Source organism: Onychostoma macrolepis, chromosome 07 (assembly GCF_012432095.1).
Source record: "Onychostoma macrolepis isolate SWU-2019 chromosome 07, ASM1243209v1, whole genome shotgun sequence".
Classification (NCBI taxonomy): domain Eukaryota; kingdom Metazoa; phylum Chordata; class Actinopteri; order Cypriniformes; family Cyprinidae; genus Onychostoma; species Onychostoma macrolepis.
The window spans coordinates 33,249,120-33,265,698 of record NC_081161.1 but is presented as its reverse complement, the minus strand read 5'-3'; the positions used below and the strand labels follow the sequence as shown (position 1 = coordinate 33,265,698).

The 16,579-nt window shown below is 39.3% G+C and overlaps 1 protein-coding gene across 1 annotated transcript in view; it reads left to right on the top strand.

Moving 5' to 3' along the window:
• Positions 1-16,579, top strand: part of zanl (zonadhesin, like) — a 28,653-nt gene that overhangs the window by 6,178 nt on the left and 5,896 nt on the right. The window contains 36 exon segments of the mRNA XM_058781669.1: positions 58-254; positions 352-490; positions 981-1,097; positions 2,729-2,853; positions 3,183-3,328; positions 3,537-3,680; positions 3,790-3,897; positions 4,074-4,243; positions 4,623-4,825; positions 4,947-5,088; positions 5,545-5,738; positions 5,830-5,974; positions 6,172-6,416; positions 6,549-6,697; positions 6,791-6,919; positions 7,014-7,152; positions 7,242-7,383; positions 7,527-7,723; positions 7,821-7,959; positions 8,392-8,508; positions 8,731-8,855; positions 9,185-9,330; positions 9,524-9,667; positions 9,804-9,911; positions 10,105-10,274; positions 10,685-10,887; positions 11,811-11,952; positions 12,093-12,340; positions 12,441-12,618; positions 12,735-12,843; positions 12,959-13,053; positions 13,701-13,877; positions 14,202-14,404; positions 14,598-14,742; positions 14,869-15,110; positions 15,316-15,480. Coding sequence (XP_058637652.1) covers positions 58-254; positions 352-490; positions 981-1,097; positions 2,729-2,853; positions 3,183-3,328; positions 3,537-3,680; positions 3,790-3,897; positions 4,074-4,243; positions 4,623-4,825; positions 4,947-5,088; positions 5,545-5,738; positions 5,830-5,974; positions 6,172-6,416; positions 6,549-6,697; positions 6,791-6,919; positions 7,014-7,152; positions 7,242-7,383; positions 7,527-7,723; positions 7,821-7,959; positions 8,392-8,508; positions 8,731-8,855; positions 9,185-9,330; positions 9,524-9,667; positions 9,804-9,911; positions 10,105-10,274; positions 10,685-10,887; positions 11,811-11,952; positions 12,093-12,340; positions 12,441-12,618; positions 12,735-12,843; positions 12,959-13,053; positions 13,701-13,877; positions 14,202-14,404; positions 14,598-14,742; positions 14,869-15,110; positions 15,316-15,480 — 5,687 coding nt within the window.

Below are 16,579 nucleotides of genomic sequence, written 5' to 3'. Positions count from 1 at the left end.
AAATAGAGTGAAGTCACAAAATTATGATTAGCACTAACACACGTTCTTCCTCTCCAGCTCTGAAATGCCCACCCAACAGTCACTTTGAATCGTGCGCACCAGTTTGCCAGCCTTCCTGCACTCCATTTCCACCAAGTCAGTGCAGCGGGCCTTGTTCTGAAGGATGTGTTTGTGACCCGGGATATATCCTCAGTGCTGGCCAGTGTGTGAAAGAAGAAACATGTGGTTGTAGCTATAATGGAAATTATTATCAGGTGAGGAAATTGAATTTGGTGTCATTTAGGACAGAAATGGCTTCTTATAGTCAATCAACTATATTTTTCATGACTTTTCCTCTCTCCATGGATTTAGCCAGGCGAAGAGTTCTACACTAAGGACTGTGAGCAACAGTGTAAGTGCGACCCCCCATTTGTAACCTGTAAAGCTGCCGACTGCCCACCAATGGAACAATGTGGAGTACAGGGTGGTGTAATTGGGTGTTACCCACAAGGTGAGTACTCTGGTTAATTCAGTAAGTGTGTTTCCATCATTTCAAAAGTTTGATTTCAGTCAGAATAAAGTAATGGCTTTTTAAATTGTAAACAATTTAGTCTGGAATCATTTTTTATATCATACATGTGATTGTTGCTTGGCTTCATCTTGCATAGAATTCTGATTACAACTGGCCACAGTGCTGTGTATGCTCTGAAACATGTGACACGCAATGTGTATTTAATTAAAATATTAAATTATGCAATGTGTAATGTATCATTGAATAAAGAGATACAGACTGTTGCTTGACTGTGCATATAAACATATTTGTTTTATATAATAGTATTTTGGGGCCCGAAGAGGTTGCATTATTGCATTACTATATACAATACTAAATATACAATATTTGTAACATTTTTTAAGGTACACATTCTTAAGCATTTAACAAATTGTTGATGAATTGAAAGAAAGATCACTTTTCTCAATCCCCACTTTTCTCAATCCCCCAGAATCTCAAGACTGTATTATCTCTGGTGATCCTCATTATAACACCTTTGATGGCAAATACTACAGCTACATGGGCACTTGCACCTACACTCTGGCCCGCACCTGCAAAAACAACACTGGTAAGCAATGGCCAAGACAGGGTACAAAGATCCACAACTACAGTTCAGAAAATATCCCTGAAATTAACGTTGAAAGTTTTAAGAGTTTAAAGGATCCCATAGGAAAGAAAAATCAAAAGTGAGATCTCTGAACATCTCATAATATTTCTCCTAGACAGAAATTTGGTTACTTTTGGAGATTCTTGCTCAAGTCTCCTGCTTCTCAAACCGGTCTCAAATATTTCTCCTTAGCTAAAGACTCTGGTGGTCTCACATTTGTCACCTCAAAAGTATAGATTAGAGATCTCAACAACATCACACACTCTGCTTAGATTTTTCTCTTTAGGTAAATAATCTGGGGGTCTCATATTTGTCTCCTGTAAAGCTTTAAAAGAGATCTCAACAACTTTACAAAGTGTGCACCAAATCAAGTACTTGGAAGGTACTAAATAAAGGGGGGGGGAGAATCAAATTCAGAGTTAGCTATATATCAGAGAGGCTATATTGTGAGACAAATTATGCAGAAATACGGATCATGTTGCTTTTTATAGGACAATGTTTATGTACTTAGGCACATAATTTGTTGTTGGAAATAGCAATATGGATATAATAGCACATAGATGCCTTAATCAAAACTGATTTACAGAAAATGTAACCCTAGAGCTTTCTTTGCTCAAAGGCACATAAATGGCTTATGACTCAGTCTTGATTATTAATTGACTAATTTGATTATTAATACATATTACATGGTAGAAATGTTTGAGCTCATACTGAGGCATTTGACTTGGTGCACACTTTGTAAAGTTATTGAGATCGCTTCTGAAATTTAGAGGAGACAAATGTGAGAGATCCAGAGTCTCTAGCTAAGGAGACCAATCTGAGCACAGTTGTTGTTGATGTTGTTGAGATCTCTTCTAAAGCTTTAAAGGAGACCATTGTGAGAGAGATTTAAACTAGTAGCCCTTGATATTCTGAAATGTTTAATGCTATTTAAATGATAGTTTTAGTATTTACAATATTAGTAAAAGTGTAACTTTTCTCCTAAAATAAAACTGAAGATATCTTAAGACAAAGCTGATATCTCAATGAGACATATAAGAGAATCATCCCTTAGTATCCTGAGCGTAAAGTAACCTTTGTCAGAGCCATAGCCTTGTGGGCAGCGCATCGATGTGAAGGCACAACTGCACCTCAGACAGCATGGGTTCAAATCCCAGCTAAAAGTCATTTCCTGCTCCTGTTCAGTTCTCACCTGTCCAGTTGTTTTCTGTCTCTACTCCTACTGTCCTGACCATTAAAAGTGAAAATCCCCATTGCAATAAAAAAAAAGCAACCTCTGAGCAGTAAAACATTTTTATAATGGAGTCTTGCAAGAGATTACAGCAAGACAATAAAGAGATCTCCCATGTTTCGCTCCCATTGTCATTTTGGATTCCTTTCTTTCAGAACTTTCTCATGTCTCATTTGTTTCTACTTTAATTTCTCCTCAAGAATTTAAGGAGAAACATCTGAAATGCTGTTGATACTAAAATGAGAGATATATGAGAATCTCATCTAAGTCTCCTGAGTTTAGGAAAAGCAAGCACTGAGCAATTCATTTTCCTATGGGATTATACAGCTTTATAATGAAGATACCTTTCTCTCTCCTGCAGGCCCCTGGTTCTCCGTAGAGGGTAAGAATGAAGAGAGAGGAGTTTCTGGCGTTTCTTACCTGAGGAAACTGTACGTGACTGTAGATGGCATCACTGTGACACTGATGAAGAACAAGAGAACTCTGGTCAGTATCCACAGCAGCTGCCTTCACTAAACCACCACTGAAGCCATTCTGTAATCTTGAGATCAAGAACTGAGGTTTTAAGTAAATGGCTACAATATATTTTAGTCTCTCTGGGATTTAATCCTTGAGATTAAGTAAATGAGCATAATAGGTTTTATCAAATATCTTCTTTCAGTTGTTCCTAATCTGTTCGTAGTCAAATTATCCCTCTGTCCATTTTTCAGTTTTCCAATACTAATCTTGACAATACAGTAAAAGAAATACAATGCTAGTTCTTCTTGTCAAATTTGACTTTACTCTTCAATCCAATATCTTTTCCACACACTCAGGTGAATGGACTCAGGGTGTCTCTTCCTCACTCCCCATCTCCACTCATTTCGCTGTCTCTTGCTGGACAATATGTTATCCTCACAACTCCGTTCGGCCTGGAGGTGCAGTGGGACGGCAACCATTACGCCAAGATCTCAGTTCCTAGGTACTGAAGCTCTGAATACAGACCGATTAAAATATATGCATCATTCTGACCTGAAGCATTTGACAATAAACACAAAGACCCACAATCATTTTCGAGGGTTGTAGGTCTTGAGTAAATCCTGCAAAAGGGAAATGAAAAGCTTCTCTGGGAAAATAAATATCTTTACATTAATCTCTTCTTTTTGTTCCTCTCTCACTTATTTTATCAGTTCCTACTATGACCAGATGTGTGGCCTGTGTGGGGACTACGATGGAAACCCCAATAATGATTTCACTAAGCCAGATGGCTCCCAAACGGACAGCTCAAGTCAGTTTGGTGACAGCTGGCAAACCGATGAGGATGAGGATGCAACGTCAGTAACTTTCACTCTTCTCCTTCATCAGGCAATTTTAGGTTTAGGACAACTTCCTATGCTCGATGATGCCTGTGTTGATCGGTGCAAAACTATGTCTTGTTTTTAGGTGCAAGCCGGACCCCGGGCCTCAACCACCCTGCGATCCTGTGCTGGAGGGTGTCGTGTCAAACCCAGAGAACTGTGGAAGAATAACTGACACAAATGGAGCATTTAGGTTAGGACTTACCAAACTATGCCATTTTCTGCTAATAAACAATCTTGAATCCTTCCATTTGAAATGAAACATAACAAATATGCATTCTCTATTATTACTGATTCTAACCTGAGACAACAAAGGACTTATATTTTGCTCAATCACTGCACACTTTTTCTCACATTTGCTCCTCACAGGGACTGCATAAATGTGGTGGACCCGTCGCCTTTCTTCCAGAGCTGTGTGTTTGATATGTGCCGTTATGAGGGACTGCAGCAGGCCCTTTGTGACCAACTTCAGGCTTACACTGATGCTTGCCTCAGTGCAGGTGCACCTGTCCATCAGTGGAGGGAGCCAGACTTCTGCCGTGAGTCATTCTCTCATATATTGTAGGGTTTGAGAAATGGTTTGAGCATATAAAAAAGCAGCAAACTATGGCGTCTTACATCCATGCAAGAATCATATTTCACATTCCCAGTGACAAGCCTGTTTTCAGCTCCCTCTAATGCACAATATAAATTATTGAAGTGAATAAAGAGGTTAGAATAGCAAAGCTACACTTATGTTAGCTTTAGCCTTATTATTTTGTATTATTTATGGGGCTTTTATGACTTTAATGGTCAGGGTCGTGAAGACACAAATTACGTCACAGAGAGACAGGGACATGGGAAACTATATAGCCCAAACTGCATCCCCACATAAACCATCACCATCATTTAATGGTGTTTTACTTCGTTTTTCTTCAGCTCTGGAATGTCCTCCAAACAGCCATTACTCCATATGTGTGAGCTCGTGTCCGGAGACATGTCTGGGTATCAATGGACCACCGGGCTGCAGTGAGAAGTGTGTTGAAGGCTGTGAATGTGACCCTGGCTTTATCCTCAGTGACAACAAATGTGTTCCTCTTAAAGACTGCGGCTGTGTGGACTCCTCAGGCTCCTACCATCCAGTGAGTTTAACACTAATAAGGCTGACCCATGGAGTTCTGGGGCCATAGACAAGATTATGAAAATGGGACCCACTGATGTATAATTGTTAAACTGACAGCAAAAATGTCTATTGATATTTAGGTAAATGAGAGCTGGTATCTGGACGGCTGTACGCTGAAGTGTACATGTGAGGGTGGAGGAAATATTCACTGTTACAACACCAGCTGTCTTCCTACTGAGAGCTGCCAACTTCAAGATGGAGACTATGTCTGCAAACCAAATGGTAACAATTATAGTACTGGTTTATGCGTGATAAAATTTTAGCACTTGTACTTATACATTTGTTTACAAATCTTATCATGACATATCATGAATATACACACATGCAGAGGAACACAAACCAGTTTGCAATCCTGACAAATCTACAACTAATCCTCTCTTTAAATATAAGAATTGTTCTGTCTCTGGTGACCCTCATTAACTTCCTTGGATAAAGTACATCACTAGGATACTTGCTCCTACACTATCAAGAAGTTACAAAAAAATATGTATAGGTACTGTAAACTCTCCTTGTCTTCAAACAGTGAATCCATCTACACCCCAACCCACTACACCTAGACCAACTACTCCAGCACCAACACCACCAGGTAAGCTAAACTTGTTCTATTTTGAATAGAAACATTTACCAAAACATTATAGCATTTGCATAAATAAACAAACCCTTCTTGTCTTCAAACAGTGAACTGCCCTCCAGACTCCGAGTACATTGATTGCGGCCCAGCCTGTATTCCTACCTGCGCAGAGCCCTCTACTAACTGCTCTGGTTCTTGCATCAGCGGCTGCTTCTGTAAACCAGGATTTGTTTTCCGTGGTCGGCGCTGTGTTCGTATTGAGCAGTGTGGATGTCTGGATGAAGAAAACAATTACTTTGAGGTACAAGACTTGTCATCGTGAGGCTGCATTTTTATCCAGCTTTGGGACCAAAGCTTTTGCTCTAAAAATTTTGGTCTGTATTTACACTCAGCCTGGTGAGATCATATTTGGAGATGGCTGTTCCAAGTTGTGTCGCTGTGCTGGCAACTACACCTTCGACTGTGTGGACAACACCTGTGACCCTGTGACAGAAGAATGTCGGGAGGTTGGTGGAGTGCACGGCTGCTACCCTAAAGGTATTTCAGAAAACCACAACAATCTTCCCTTAACCTACAATTATTTTTACTGACAAGCTATCAATTTACAGGTTATCTATGAATACCCACAAACATCATGCTAACTTCCAAACACGAAGCTATTTTATACAATCTTCAACTTTAAGTATTTTTGTTTGAATTTTTATATTTGACACCAAGGGATTTTTCATTCACAGAAACCTCCACCTGTATTGCCTCTGGTGACCCCCATTATAACACCTTTGATAACCGGCGCTATGACTTCATGGGAAACTGTTCTTACCTGATGTCCGAGGCTTGTAACAGCACAGACGTGCCTTACTTCGCTGTGTACACAGACAATGAGAATCGCTACAACAATCCTCATATCAGCTATGTAAAAGCAGTTCATGTCCATGCGCTGGGAGTCGTAGTGTCCATTCTGAAAGGAGGAACCGTTCAAGTAAGAGAAAAGAACATTATTTTCAATATTAATGATTTATACACTATCATGTATACAGTATTATTTGTGCACATATACATGTAATTTAGTGGCACATTCAAAATGTCAATTATATTTTCTGACTTTTCTCAGGTCAATGGAACTAATGTAAACATTCCTCTGAGTCCTGTCAGTGGTGTTGACATTTTTATGTCTGGCAAGCACTACACAGTGGCCTTGAGCTTTGGAGTAACCGTACGTTATGATGGAAACCACTATATGGACATAAAAATGATCAAGGAGTGAGTATGGTTCTTATAAACATCTTCGTAGAAACAACATTTATAACTTGATTAACTTTTGAATGTTTCTACATGCTTGTGATCATTTTACAGCTATGAGGACAAACTTTGTGGACTGTGTGGGGATTACAACGGAGACCCTCAGGATGACTTCCAGACCCCAACTGGTGAACTAGTCCAAAGCCCCAATGACTTCGGCCACAGCTGGAACACAGACCCTGAGTAAGGCACTATACGAGGCACATGCTGTTACAACTAAAAGACGTGTCTCTATTAATTCACATCATAGATGACTCACCTCTGATTCTTCCTTCAGGTGTAACAAGCCAGAGGTTGGCCCATCCCCAGGATGTACAGATGCTGAGCAGGAGTTGTATGAAAGGCCTGCTTACTGTGGTATCATATTGGACAGCAATGGCCCATTTGCCGCTTGCCATCCAAAAGTCAACCCCAATGTGAGTGAAATCGAATAAGTTAATTTGAAAAGCTTTAATGCATAATTTTAGCCATATAACACACTTACAGATCTTAACCTTGTGTGTAGGGTTTCTTCCAAGACTGTCTGTTTGACGTTTGTGAGCTGGATGGTGCTCATTCTGCTTTGTGTGAAGCAATAGAGTCATACGTCAATGAATGTCAGGACCGTGGAGTCACAATTGGACCCTGGAGAAACAGCACCTTCTGTCGTATGTCTGAAAAATACATATTCTTTAACCACAAACTCTGACAAAAAATACAGACATGAATGGCTTGTCCTATTTCTCGTACTGTCAAATAGAGTGAAGTCACAAAATTATGATTAGCACTAACACACGTTCTTCCTCTCCAGCTCTGAAATGCCCACCCAACAGTCACTTTGAATCGTGCGCACCAGTTTGCCAGCCTTCCTGCACTCCATTTCCACCAAGTCAGTGCAGCGGGCCTTGTTCTGAAGGATGTGTTTGTGACCCGGGATATATCCTCAGTGCTGGCCAGTGTGTGAAAGAAGAAACATGTGGTTGTAGCTATAATGGAAATTATTATCAGGTTAGGAAATTGAATTTGGTGTCATTTAGGACAGAAATGGTTTCTTATAGTCAATCAACTATATTTTTCATGACTTTTCCTCTCTCCATGGATTTAGCCAGGCGAAGAGTTCTACACTAAGGACTGTGAGCAACAGTGTAAGTGCGACCCCCCATTTGTAACCTGTAAAGCTGCCGACTGCCCACCAATGGAACAATGTGGAGTACAGGGTGGTGTAATTGGGTGTTACCCACAAGGTGAGTACTCTGGTTAATTCAGTAAGCCTGTTTCAATTCAATTTTCGAACATCAATCCATCCAGTTTCAGTCGGGCTAAAGCAATAATGTGTTTTTGAAATAAATGTATAACTTAAAATCATACAAGTCCAGTTTTTGCAATGTTGAACAAGCTCGGCTTTATCCAGCATGTATATACATTAACAAGACAACAATTGGGCTCGGATTCGTGCAATGGCTCTAATATGACAGATGTGATGTGTAATTAACCCTTCTAATTTTCGATGAAACATTTCATCATGTATACTTGGCTAGAGAGATGGAGACTGTAGCTTGACTATGCATGTTTACAATTCACTATTTGCAAACAGTGTGCATCAGTAAACTATTGAACTTTACACATTCTTTAGAGCTTCAAAAATAGCTGATCAATCTCTTTCCTCAATCCCCCAGAATCTCAAGATTGTATTATCTCTGGTGATCCTCATTATAACACTTTTGATGGCAAATACTACAGCTACATGGGCACTTGCACCTACACTCTGGCCCGCACCTGCAAAAACAACACTGGTAAGCAATGTAAAGCCAACTATCCACAATCAGCAGTTACTAGAGTACTCACTAGAGTAGTGGTCATCAGCAGGTGTTTGGAGTAACAAACAGATGTATTCTTACTATTCATTAAATGTACATTAAATGTCCCCAAAATTAACTTAAAAAGTTAGTTCAAATAAGAACATACATGTACAGCTTTAAAAAATAACTTCACTTTCTTCCCTCCTGGGTCTGCAGGCCCCTGGTTCTCCGTAGAGGGTAAGAATGAAGAGAGAGGAGTTTCTGGCGTTTCTTACCTGAGGAAACTGTACGTGACTGTTGATGGCATCACTGTGACACTGATGAAGAACAAGAGAACTCTGGTCAGTATCCACAGCAGCTGCCTTCATTAAACCATCAATGTAGTTATTCTGTAATCTCGAGATCTAGATTTGAGATTAAATGGCCACAGTACATTTTAATCTCTTTTAGATTATAATCTCTTGGATTACGTTAACGCACACAAAACTTCTGAGACATTCCTCTTATCTTAAATTTTTTCTAAATGGTTCCTAATCTGTTCATAGTAACATTATCCCTACGTCCATTTTTCTGTTGTCCAAGAATAATTTTGCCTTTAAAAGTCCTTTTTGTCAAAACTAGCATTAGCCTTCAATCCACCTTTGGTTTTCTCTCTTTTCCACACACTCAGGTGAATGGACTCAGGGTGTCTCTTCCTCACTCCCCATCTCCACTCATTTCGCTGTCTCTTGCTGGACAATATGTTATCCTCACAACTCCGTTTGGCCTGGAGGTGCAGTGGGACGGCAACCATTACGCCAAGATCTCAGTTCCTAGGTAAAGAAAATGTGAAAAAATCTCACTGGAATATACACAGTACTGACAGTATTTCGCAGAAAACACTAAGACCCACAATGATTGTTAAGGCTTATAGGTTATGAGTAAATTCAAAAAGAAAAATCAAAAAGCATCTCTGGGAAAATTAATATCTTTTCATCAATCTCTTTCTTTTTTGTCCTCATTTTATCAGTTCCTACTATGACCAGATGTGTGGCCTGTGTGGGGACTACGATGGAAACCCCAATAATGATTTCACTAAGCCAGATGGCTCCCAAACCGGCAGCTCAAGTCAGTTTGGTGACAGCTGGCAAACCGATGAGGATGAGGATGCAACGTCAGTAACTTTTACTTTTCTTAATTTTATTAACCACACAACAGCCAGGGCAATGTTTTTAAAATTGTTCTTAAGATTTTGAGATTGACTTCAAATTCTCAGGCATGTCTTGATGATGATGATATCTTGTTTTTAGGTGCAAGCCAGACCCCGGGCCTCAACCACCCTGCGATCCTGTGCTGGAGGGTGTCGTGTCAAACCCAGAGAACTGTGGAAGAATAACTGACACAAATGGAGCATTTAGGTTAGGACTTACCAAACTATGCCATTTTCTGCTAATAAACAATCTTGAATCCTTCCATTTGAAATTAATCAGCCGGGGTTTATAACAAATATGCGTGTTCTATTATTCATATGGTTTCTAACACAAGAAAGACTTTTGAAAAACTTTAAGTGCTTAATCATTGCACACTTTCTCTCACATTTGCTCCTCACAGGGACTGCATAAATGTGGTGGACCCGTCGCCTTTCTTCCAGAGCTGTGTGTTTGATATGTGCCGTTATCAGGGTCTGCAGCAGGTCCTTTGTGACCAACTTCAGGCTTACACTGATGCTTGCCTCAGTGCAGGTGCACCTGTCCATCAGTGGAGGGAGCCAGACTTCTGCCGTGAGTCATTCACTTATATACTGTATCATATTGCATAAGATGTAGAGTTTGAGAAATGGTCTGAGCATATAATAAAGCAGCAAAATTTGGCATCTTACATCCATGCAAGAATCATATTTCACATTCCCAATGGCAAGCCTGTTTTCAGCTCCCTCTAATGCACAATATAAATTATTGAAGTGAATGCAGTTCAGAAGGTTAGAATAGAAAAAGCTAGAGCAGAACACTTACTTTAACTTTAGCCTTATTGTTTTTATTATTCATGGGGCTTTTATGCCTTTAATGGCCAAGGCAGAGAAGACAGGAATGCCATCACAGAGGAATGGTTCATGTGACTAGGAAACTACATACTGTATCCCCACATTAACCTTATTTTCATAATTTAATGCTGTTTTTCCATTTTTCTTCAGCTCTGGTATGTCCTCCAAACAGCCATTACTCCATATGTGTGAGCTCGTGTCCGGAGACATGTCTGGGTATCAATGGACCACCGGGCTGCAGTGAGAAGTGTGTTGAAGGCTGTGAATGTGACCCTGGCTTTATCCTCAGTGACAACAAATGTGTCCCTGTTAAAGACTGCGGCTGTGTGGACTCCTCAGGCTCCTACCATCCAGTGAGTTCAACACCAGGGCCGAACCGTGAGGTTCTGGGGCCATAGACAATAATGGGACCCCGTATTATTCACCATTTTAGCTCTTGTAGTTCACCTAAATAGCCGATTGACAAATAAATTATTAAAGGTAGAAGGAAACTGAGTATAGCTCATACCTTTTCATATGACTTCTTTAGGCCTGCTGTTTATGTTTGTTATTATCCTTGCAAGAAAATGACAAGCACGATGTCTGACATCAAAAAGTGCCTTAAACACCAACTCAAATAGCCAAACAACAATCTCTTCAATGACTTGCTTTTTGTGTTTCTGTCGAAAGTGAGCACATTTGACCAAAACGGATGTAAGTTAAAGCTACTGTGATGAACACAGTACTCGAGTTCCAGCAATGCACCGCGGCGTGAATAAATTATGCAAATTAATTTAATTCTTTAATATTTATTGTTTTACAGTTTGCTATTTAATTTGTGCTGCTGCTGTTGTGTTTATCACTTTCAGATAGTTTGTCGCTTTCAGTTATTTGTCATTATGCTTGATTCCCGTTAATGCCTGACTTGAAATCAGTTTCGGCGAGCGTGAATTGCATTCATTCATTCATTTGCTATTACTGTTTACAATAATTAAAATAGATGATTATATCGGACAAAACGATAATAAAACATGCATCGACTATATTTTATAATGATTCGCTTGAGTTAAATGTTTAGTACACAACACAACATGACACTTGTCGCCACCTACTGGACGAAGGAGTCACTATATGAATCAATGCATGAATCTTATATCAAACCCAATTCTAGTAGCGTCTGTATCGCCTATAAGATTGTTTACAACACACTGCAGAATTTTAATAAAGTGTAAAATAGGAGGAATGTGCTTGACTTGTGGATTTTCTAACACATTCCTATCAATGTGGCCATATTTAGGTAAATGAGAACTGGTATCTGGACGGCTGTACACAAAAGTGTACATGTGAGGGTGGAGGAAATATTCACTGTTACAACACCAGCTGTCTTCCTACTGAGAGCTGCCAACTTCAAGATGGAGACTATGGCTGCAAACCTCTTGGTAACAAATATAATACTAGTTTACACATTTTATAGCATCTTATCGCATACAAACATTCAGTTCTGCACAAACCTGTTGCTGACACATGGAACTAAACGTTCTGGGTTTTATCTCTCCATTTTTATCTCTTTCTCTTTTAGGTACTGGTATTTGCTCAGTTTCTGGTGACCCTCATTATAACAGCTTTGATGATAAAGTACATCACTTCATGGGTGCCTGTTCCTACACTCTCACTAAACCCTGTAACGAGACCTCGGGCTTGCCATACTTTTCTGTGGAGACACAGAACGAGCACAGAGACAATAACAAGAAAGTGTCTTATGTAAGATCTGTCATCATCAATGTGCATGACACAACCATCATTTTGGGCAAGGGTCGCAAAGTTCAGGTAAGGGACATTTCCAAGTTTTGTGAGACGTAAGGAACAGATTACAGGAGATTAGAACAGCAGTCCATTCTTGTGCTTACCTTATTTGTACATCCTGCAGGTGAATGGAGTTCAGGTCACTGTGCCTGTCACACTGTCAAATGGTATTAAGATCTTCCTAAGTGGCAAATTTGTGGTGCTCGAGACAGACTTCGGATTGCGTGTCCGTTTTGATGGAAACCACCATGCAGATGTCACCTTGCCTTCCTCCTACAGTGGACTGTTATGTGGACTCTGTGGTAAGCACTGCAAATTTAGTCATCTAACTAACTGATGAAGATTCAAAAGCTACTTTATACTACTACTAACCAAATAATCGTTTGATATGAGTCATTATAATAATAATATATTACAGGAAATTTTAATGGTGATTCTAATGATGACAACATCAAGTCAGATGGAACGCCAACAGACAGCACCAATGAGCTTGGAGAAAGCTGGCAGGTGCCTGACGACAGACCAGAGTAAGTGAAAGCATATTTAATCGTGCAGTGCACCAATGATAGTAAGATTTCTTTCTAAATATACACTTTTATCATTAAAGCTTTAATCATTCATGCCTGTTCCTATCTCGCACAGTTGTACTCATGGTGGAGGAGACATTGAATGTGATGACAAGATCGAGAATGAAGCACAGAAACCTACTAGCTGTGGCATGATCACCGACCCCAATGGTGAGACACACATGCACTCATACAAGCATACGTTTTAAAATGTTTTAATGATAAGGTCACTGAATAAAAAAGCATAAAAAGCTTTATCACAATTAAAAATGTATGTGATATTATTTTTATAGCAGTTTTTTATTTTATTTATTTATTTTTTTAAATAATTTCAAATCAGCATATGCTAGAGTTTGTTTAAAGGATATAATAATTAAATATTCTTTCGGGGCTTAGTGTCACATTTCTTAATCACCTATAGTTACTCTTATAGGTTGCCTTCACACTCACAATGGATTGTTTGTGCTGCTTAGAAATATTTTCTTTTGCTAATATCAGAGTCAGCATTTGCATTTGCAAATGTTATTTCACCTTCTTAATGCATTAATTAGAATAAATCATGTTTATGTTAGAATTTATGAATTTATTTGTCTGCTTTGGGCAGTTTGACTACAATCATTGTAATACATTTTGGATTGAATGTGACCTATGACTTGAACATGACTTGAAGAGTAAAGGGTAAATGTAGAATAGGCCTCATTCTACTCTATTCATGACTATATTCCAGCACATCTGTTCAGTGCATTGAGCTTCTCAGTTTTATAGTGACACAACACCTGTTTTATGCACCATTAAAGACCTACTTATTCTTTTCCCAGGAATCTTCAAGCCATGTCATGCAGTGGTGCCTCCCAATCCTTACTTTGAGAACTGTGTGTTTGATCAGTGTGGCACTGGTGGCGCCACAGTGGCACTGTGCCAAGCTATTCAAAGCTATGCTGATCTGTGCGCTCAAGCTGGGGTGCCAATTAACTGGAGGAATAACACCTTCTGTCGTAAGTGTTTTAGCCCTACAGACATTCTGTAAAGCACCCTTAAAACCTTCAATTAACTGTATCCTGGTAACCTTTTTAAGACTCAGCCTTTGTAGTGTGCACCCTTCAATTAGGGAGTGATCAACGAGTGCCGTGTGTCTCTTTAGTTCCTAAACTGGCTGTGCTAAAACAGTTGTACTTTTATTTTTCTCCATCTCTGCCCATAGTCCCAGTTTCTCATCCATCCTTCTCTCTTTTTACTAACTGTTTTCATTCATTTGTTCTCTTCTGCCCCATTGCAATGGTTCATTTAACACCACTCTTTTATTTTTCTATTTCTTCCAGCTATTAAATGTCAGGTTGGTAGTCACTATGAGTCATGTGGTTCAGCCTGTCCAGCCAGTTGTCAGGACCCTGGATCTGAAGGCACTTGCTCTGAGCCCTGTGTTGAGGGATGTGTGTGTGACCCTGGGTTTGTCCTCAGTGGGGACAAGTGTGTGCCCTTCAGCGAGTGTGGTTGCACTGACAAAGACAACAACTATAGGCCTGTGAGTTCTTGAGAAGACTGAATGAAACTTACTTCTGTTTTCAAATTTGAAATAATTTCTTACAAATTGAACAAATTTCCGTTCACATTTTTGTGAATAAAGGTGTAGTTTAATTATGTATGTGTTCATTTCTAGTTTAGGATTGTCCCTTTGTCCATTTCAATTATTAATGCTTATCTGTTTGATTTTTTAGGTTGGAGACAGCTGGTTCACAAAAGATGATTGCACAGAGCGCTGTGTTTGTTCACCTTTCAATACAGTGACATGCGAGGCATGGCAATGTGGTCCCGCTCAGGAATGTAAGGTCAATGATGGTGAACTAGGCTGTGTGAACACAGGTACATACACTAAATAATCTTTTTATTTCTTCTTATGTGTCTGTCTATCTATTTCTGTGTCTTTCTATCTGTCTGTCTCTCTGTCTGTCTATCTGTTTGACACATGCTTATTGACCTTCTTTGCAGGAGTGGGCATTTGTCACATTGCTGGTGATCCTCACTACTACACTTTTGATGGCATCATGCACACCTACATGGGTACCTGCACTTACACGCTGGTGGCGATATGCGACACCTCTATGGTGACACCCTTCACCATTGTGGCCAAAAACGAAGAGCGCGGCCAACCAGAAGCTTCGTATGTTCGCTCTGTGACCGTCTACCTGCCCACTGCCAACATCACTATCAGCAAGAATGGAAGAGTACTGGTGAGAGCCTGAGAAGGAGAAAGGAAGAGATGCAATAGTGGATTTCACTAGGCTGCATTTGCATGTCTTCTTCTGATTAGACATCATGAATAGGGATATAACAGTGAAATATTGTTTAATATCATAGATAAGATTCTATGCATTCAGTGATATGATTGTGCTAAATCTCTGGCTTGTACTCATATTTGTTCTGTCCACTGACTAGGTGAATGAACGCAGGATAAAGACCCCCTATGACATCAGTTCAGCCAAGGCGCGGGTGTTCACTAGTGGAGTAAACACCGTACTGGACACTGACTTCGGCCTGATTGTGAAGTTTGATGGAGTGCACCATATTGAAATCACAGTGCCTGGAGACTATTTCAACAAGGTTTGAAACTACGTAAAAATAAAGTTATAACATCTCCCTACCTGATAGGGGTGGGCGATATACCAGTAGAAATTTGTCAACATGTAGTGCTTACACGCTCACGTGACGTTTCTGTGCTATCGTTTACATGAGTTTTTAAGAATCGGGGTTAAAAAACAAGTGATTTTAAGCCGTTGGAAACGCAATCAGCAGAGAAAGAGACCTCATTTTGCTATATGTGCGCGCTGTCTTAGAGTCTGTTTCTAAGCACTGTCAGAGAGGCACGTGCATGTAAAGACGGTGCTCATAGCGCACAGGAGTATTGAACTGACTTATAGGTCTTGAACAGTTAAATACACACACACACTTTTATGTGTCAAAATGCCCATCTTTGCAAGTATCCTCGTAAACACAGTAATTTAGGTCTTACGTGAAAACAAACAGCTGAGTAAGAAAACACATGAGTGATAGTGTAATGGATCCGGGCAGCGCTTAAAATTACAGCAGTCTAATATTCCTGCTGTCTGTCATTCATATTAATCAAACAACAAAAGAGAAAAAATCTCTCACTACCCTTGACTAAATCATTTTTGTAATTTTAATAAGAAGAAATATATATATATATATATATATATATTTACACAATGAAGAATATGCAGTGTTTTTATACATTTGATTACTTTATACTTTATATATTTATATATTTATTTGTTGTACTTTTTTGTCCTATTGCTTGTAATTACTTTCGGTTACACTTTATATTAGGTGGCCTTAACTACTATGTACTTACATCAAAAAATAAGTACAATGTACTTATTGTATTGCAAAACACTTTTAATGCTATCGAGGTGGGATATGGGTAAGGTTAGGGACAGGTTTGGTGGTATGGGTAGGTTTAAGGGTGGGTTAAGGTGTAAGGGATGGGTCAACAGAGTAATTATAAATGTAATTACAGAAATTAATTACAGATGTAACTACATACAGGTATGTTTAAAAATATAAGTACAATGTAAAAACATTTATGTACACAATAAGTGCATTGTATCAAATGATTAATTTAAATGTAAGAACATTGTAGTTAAGGCCACCTAATATAAAGTGGGACCATTAACTAACATGA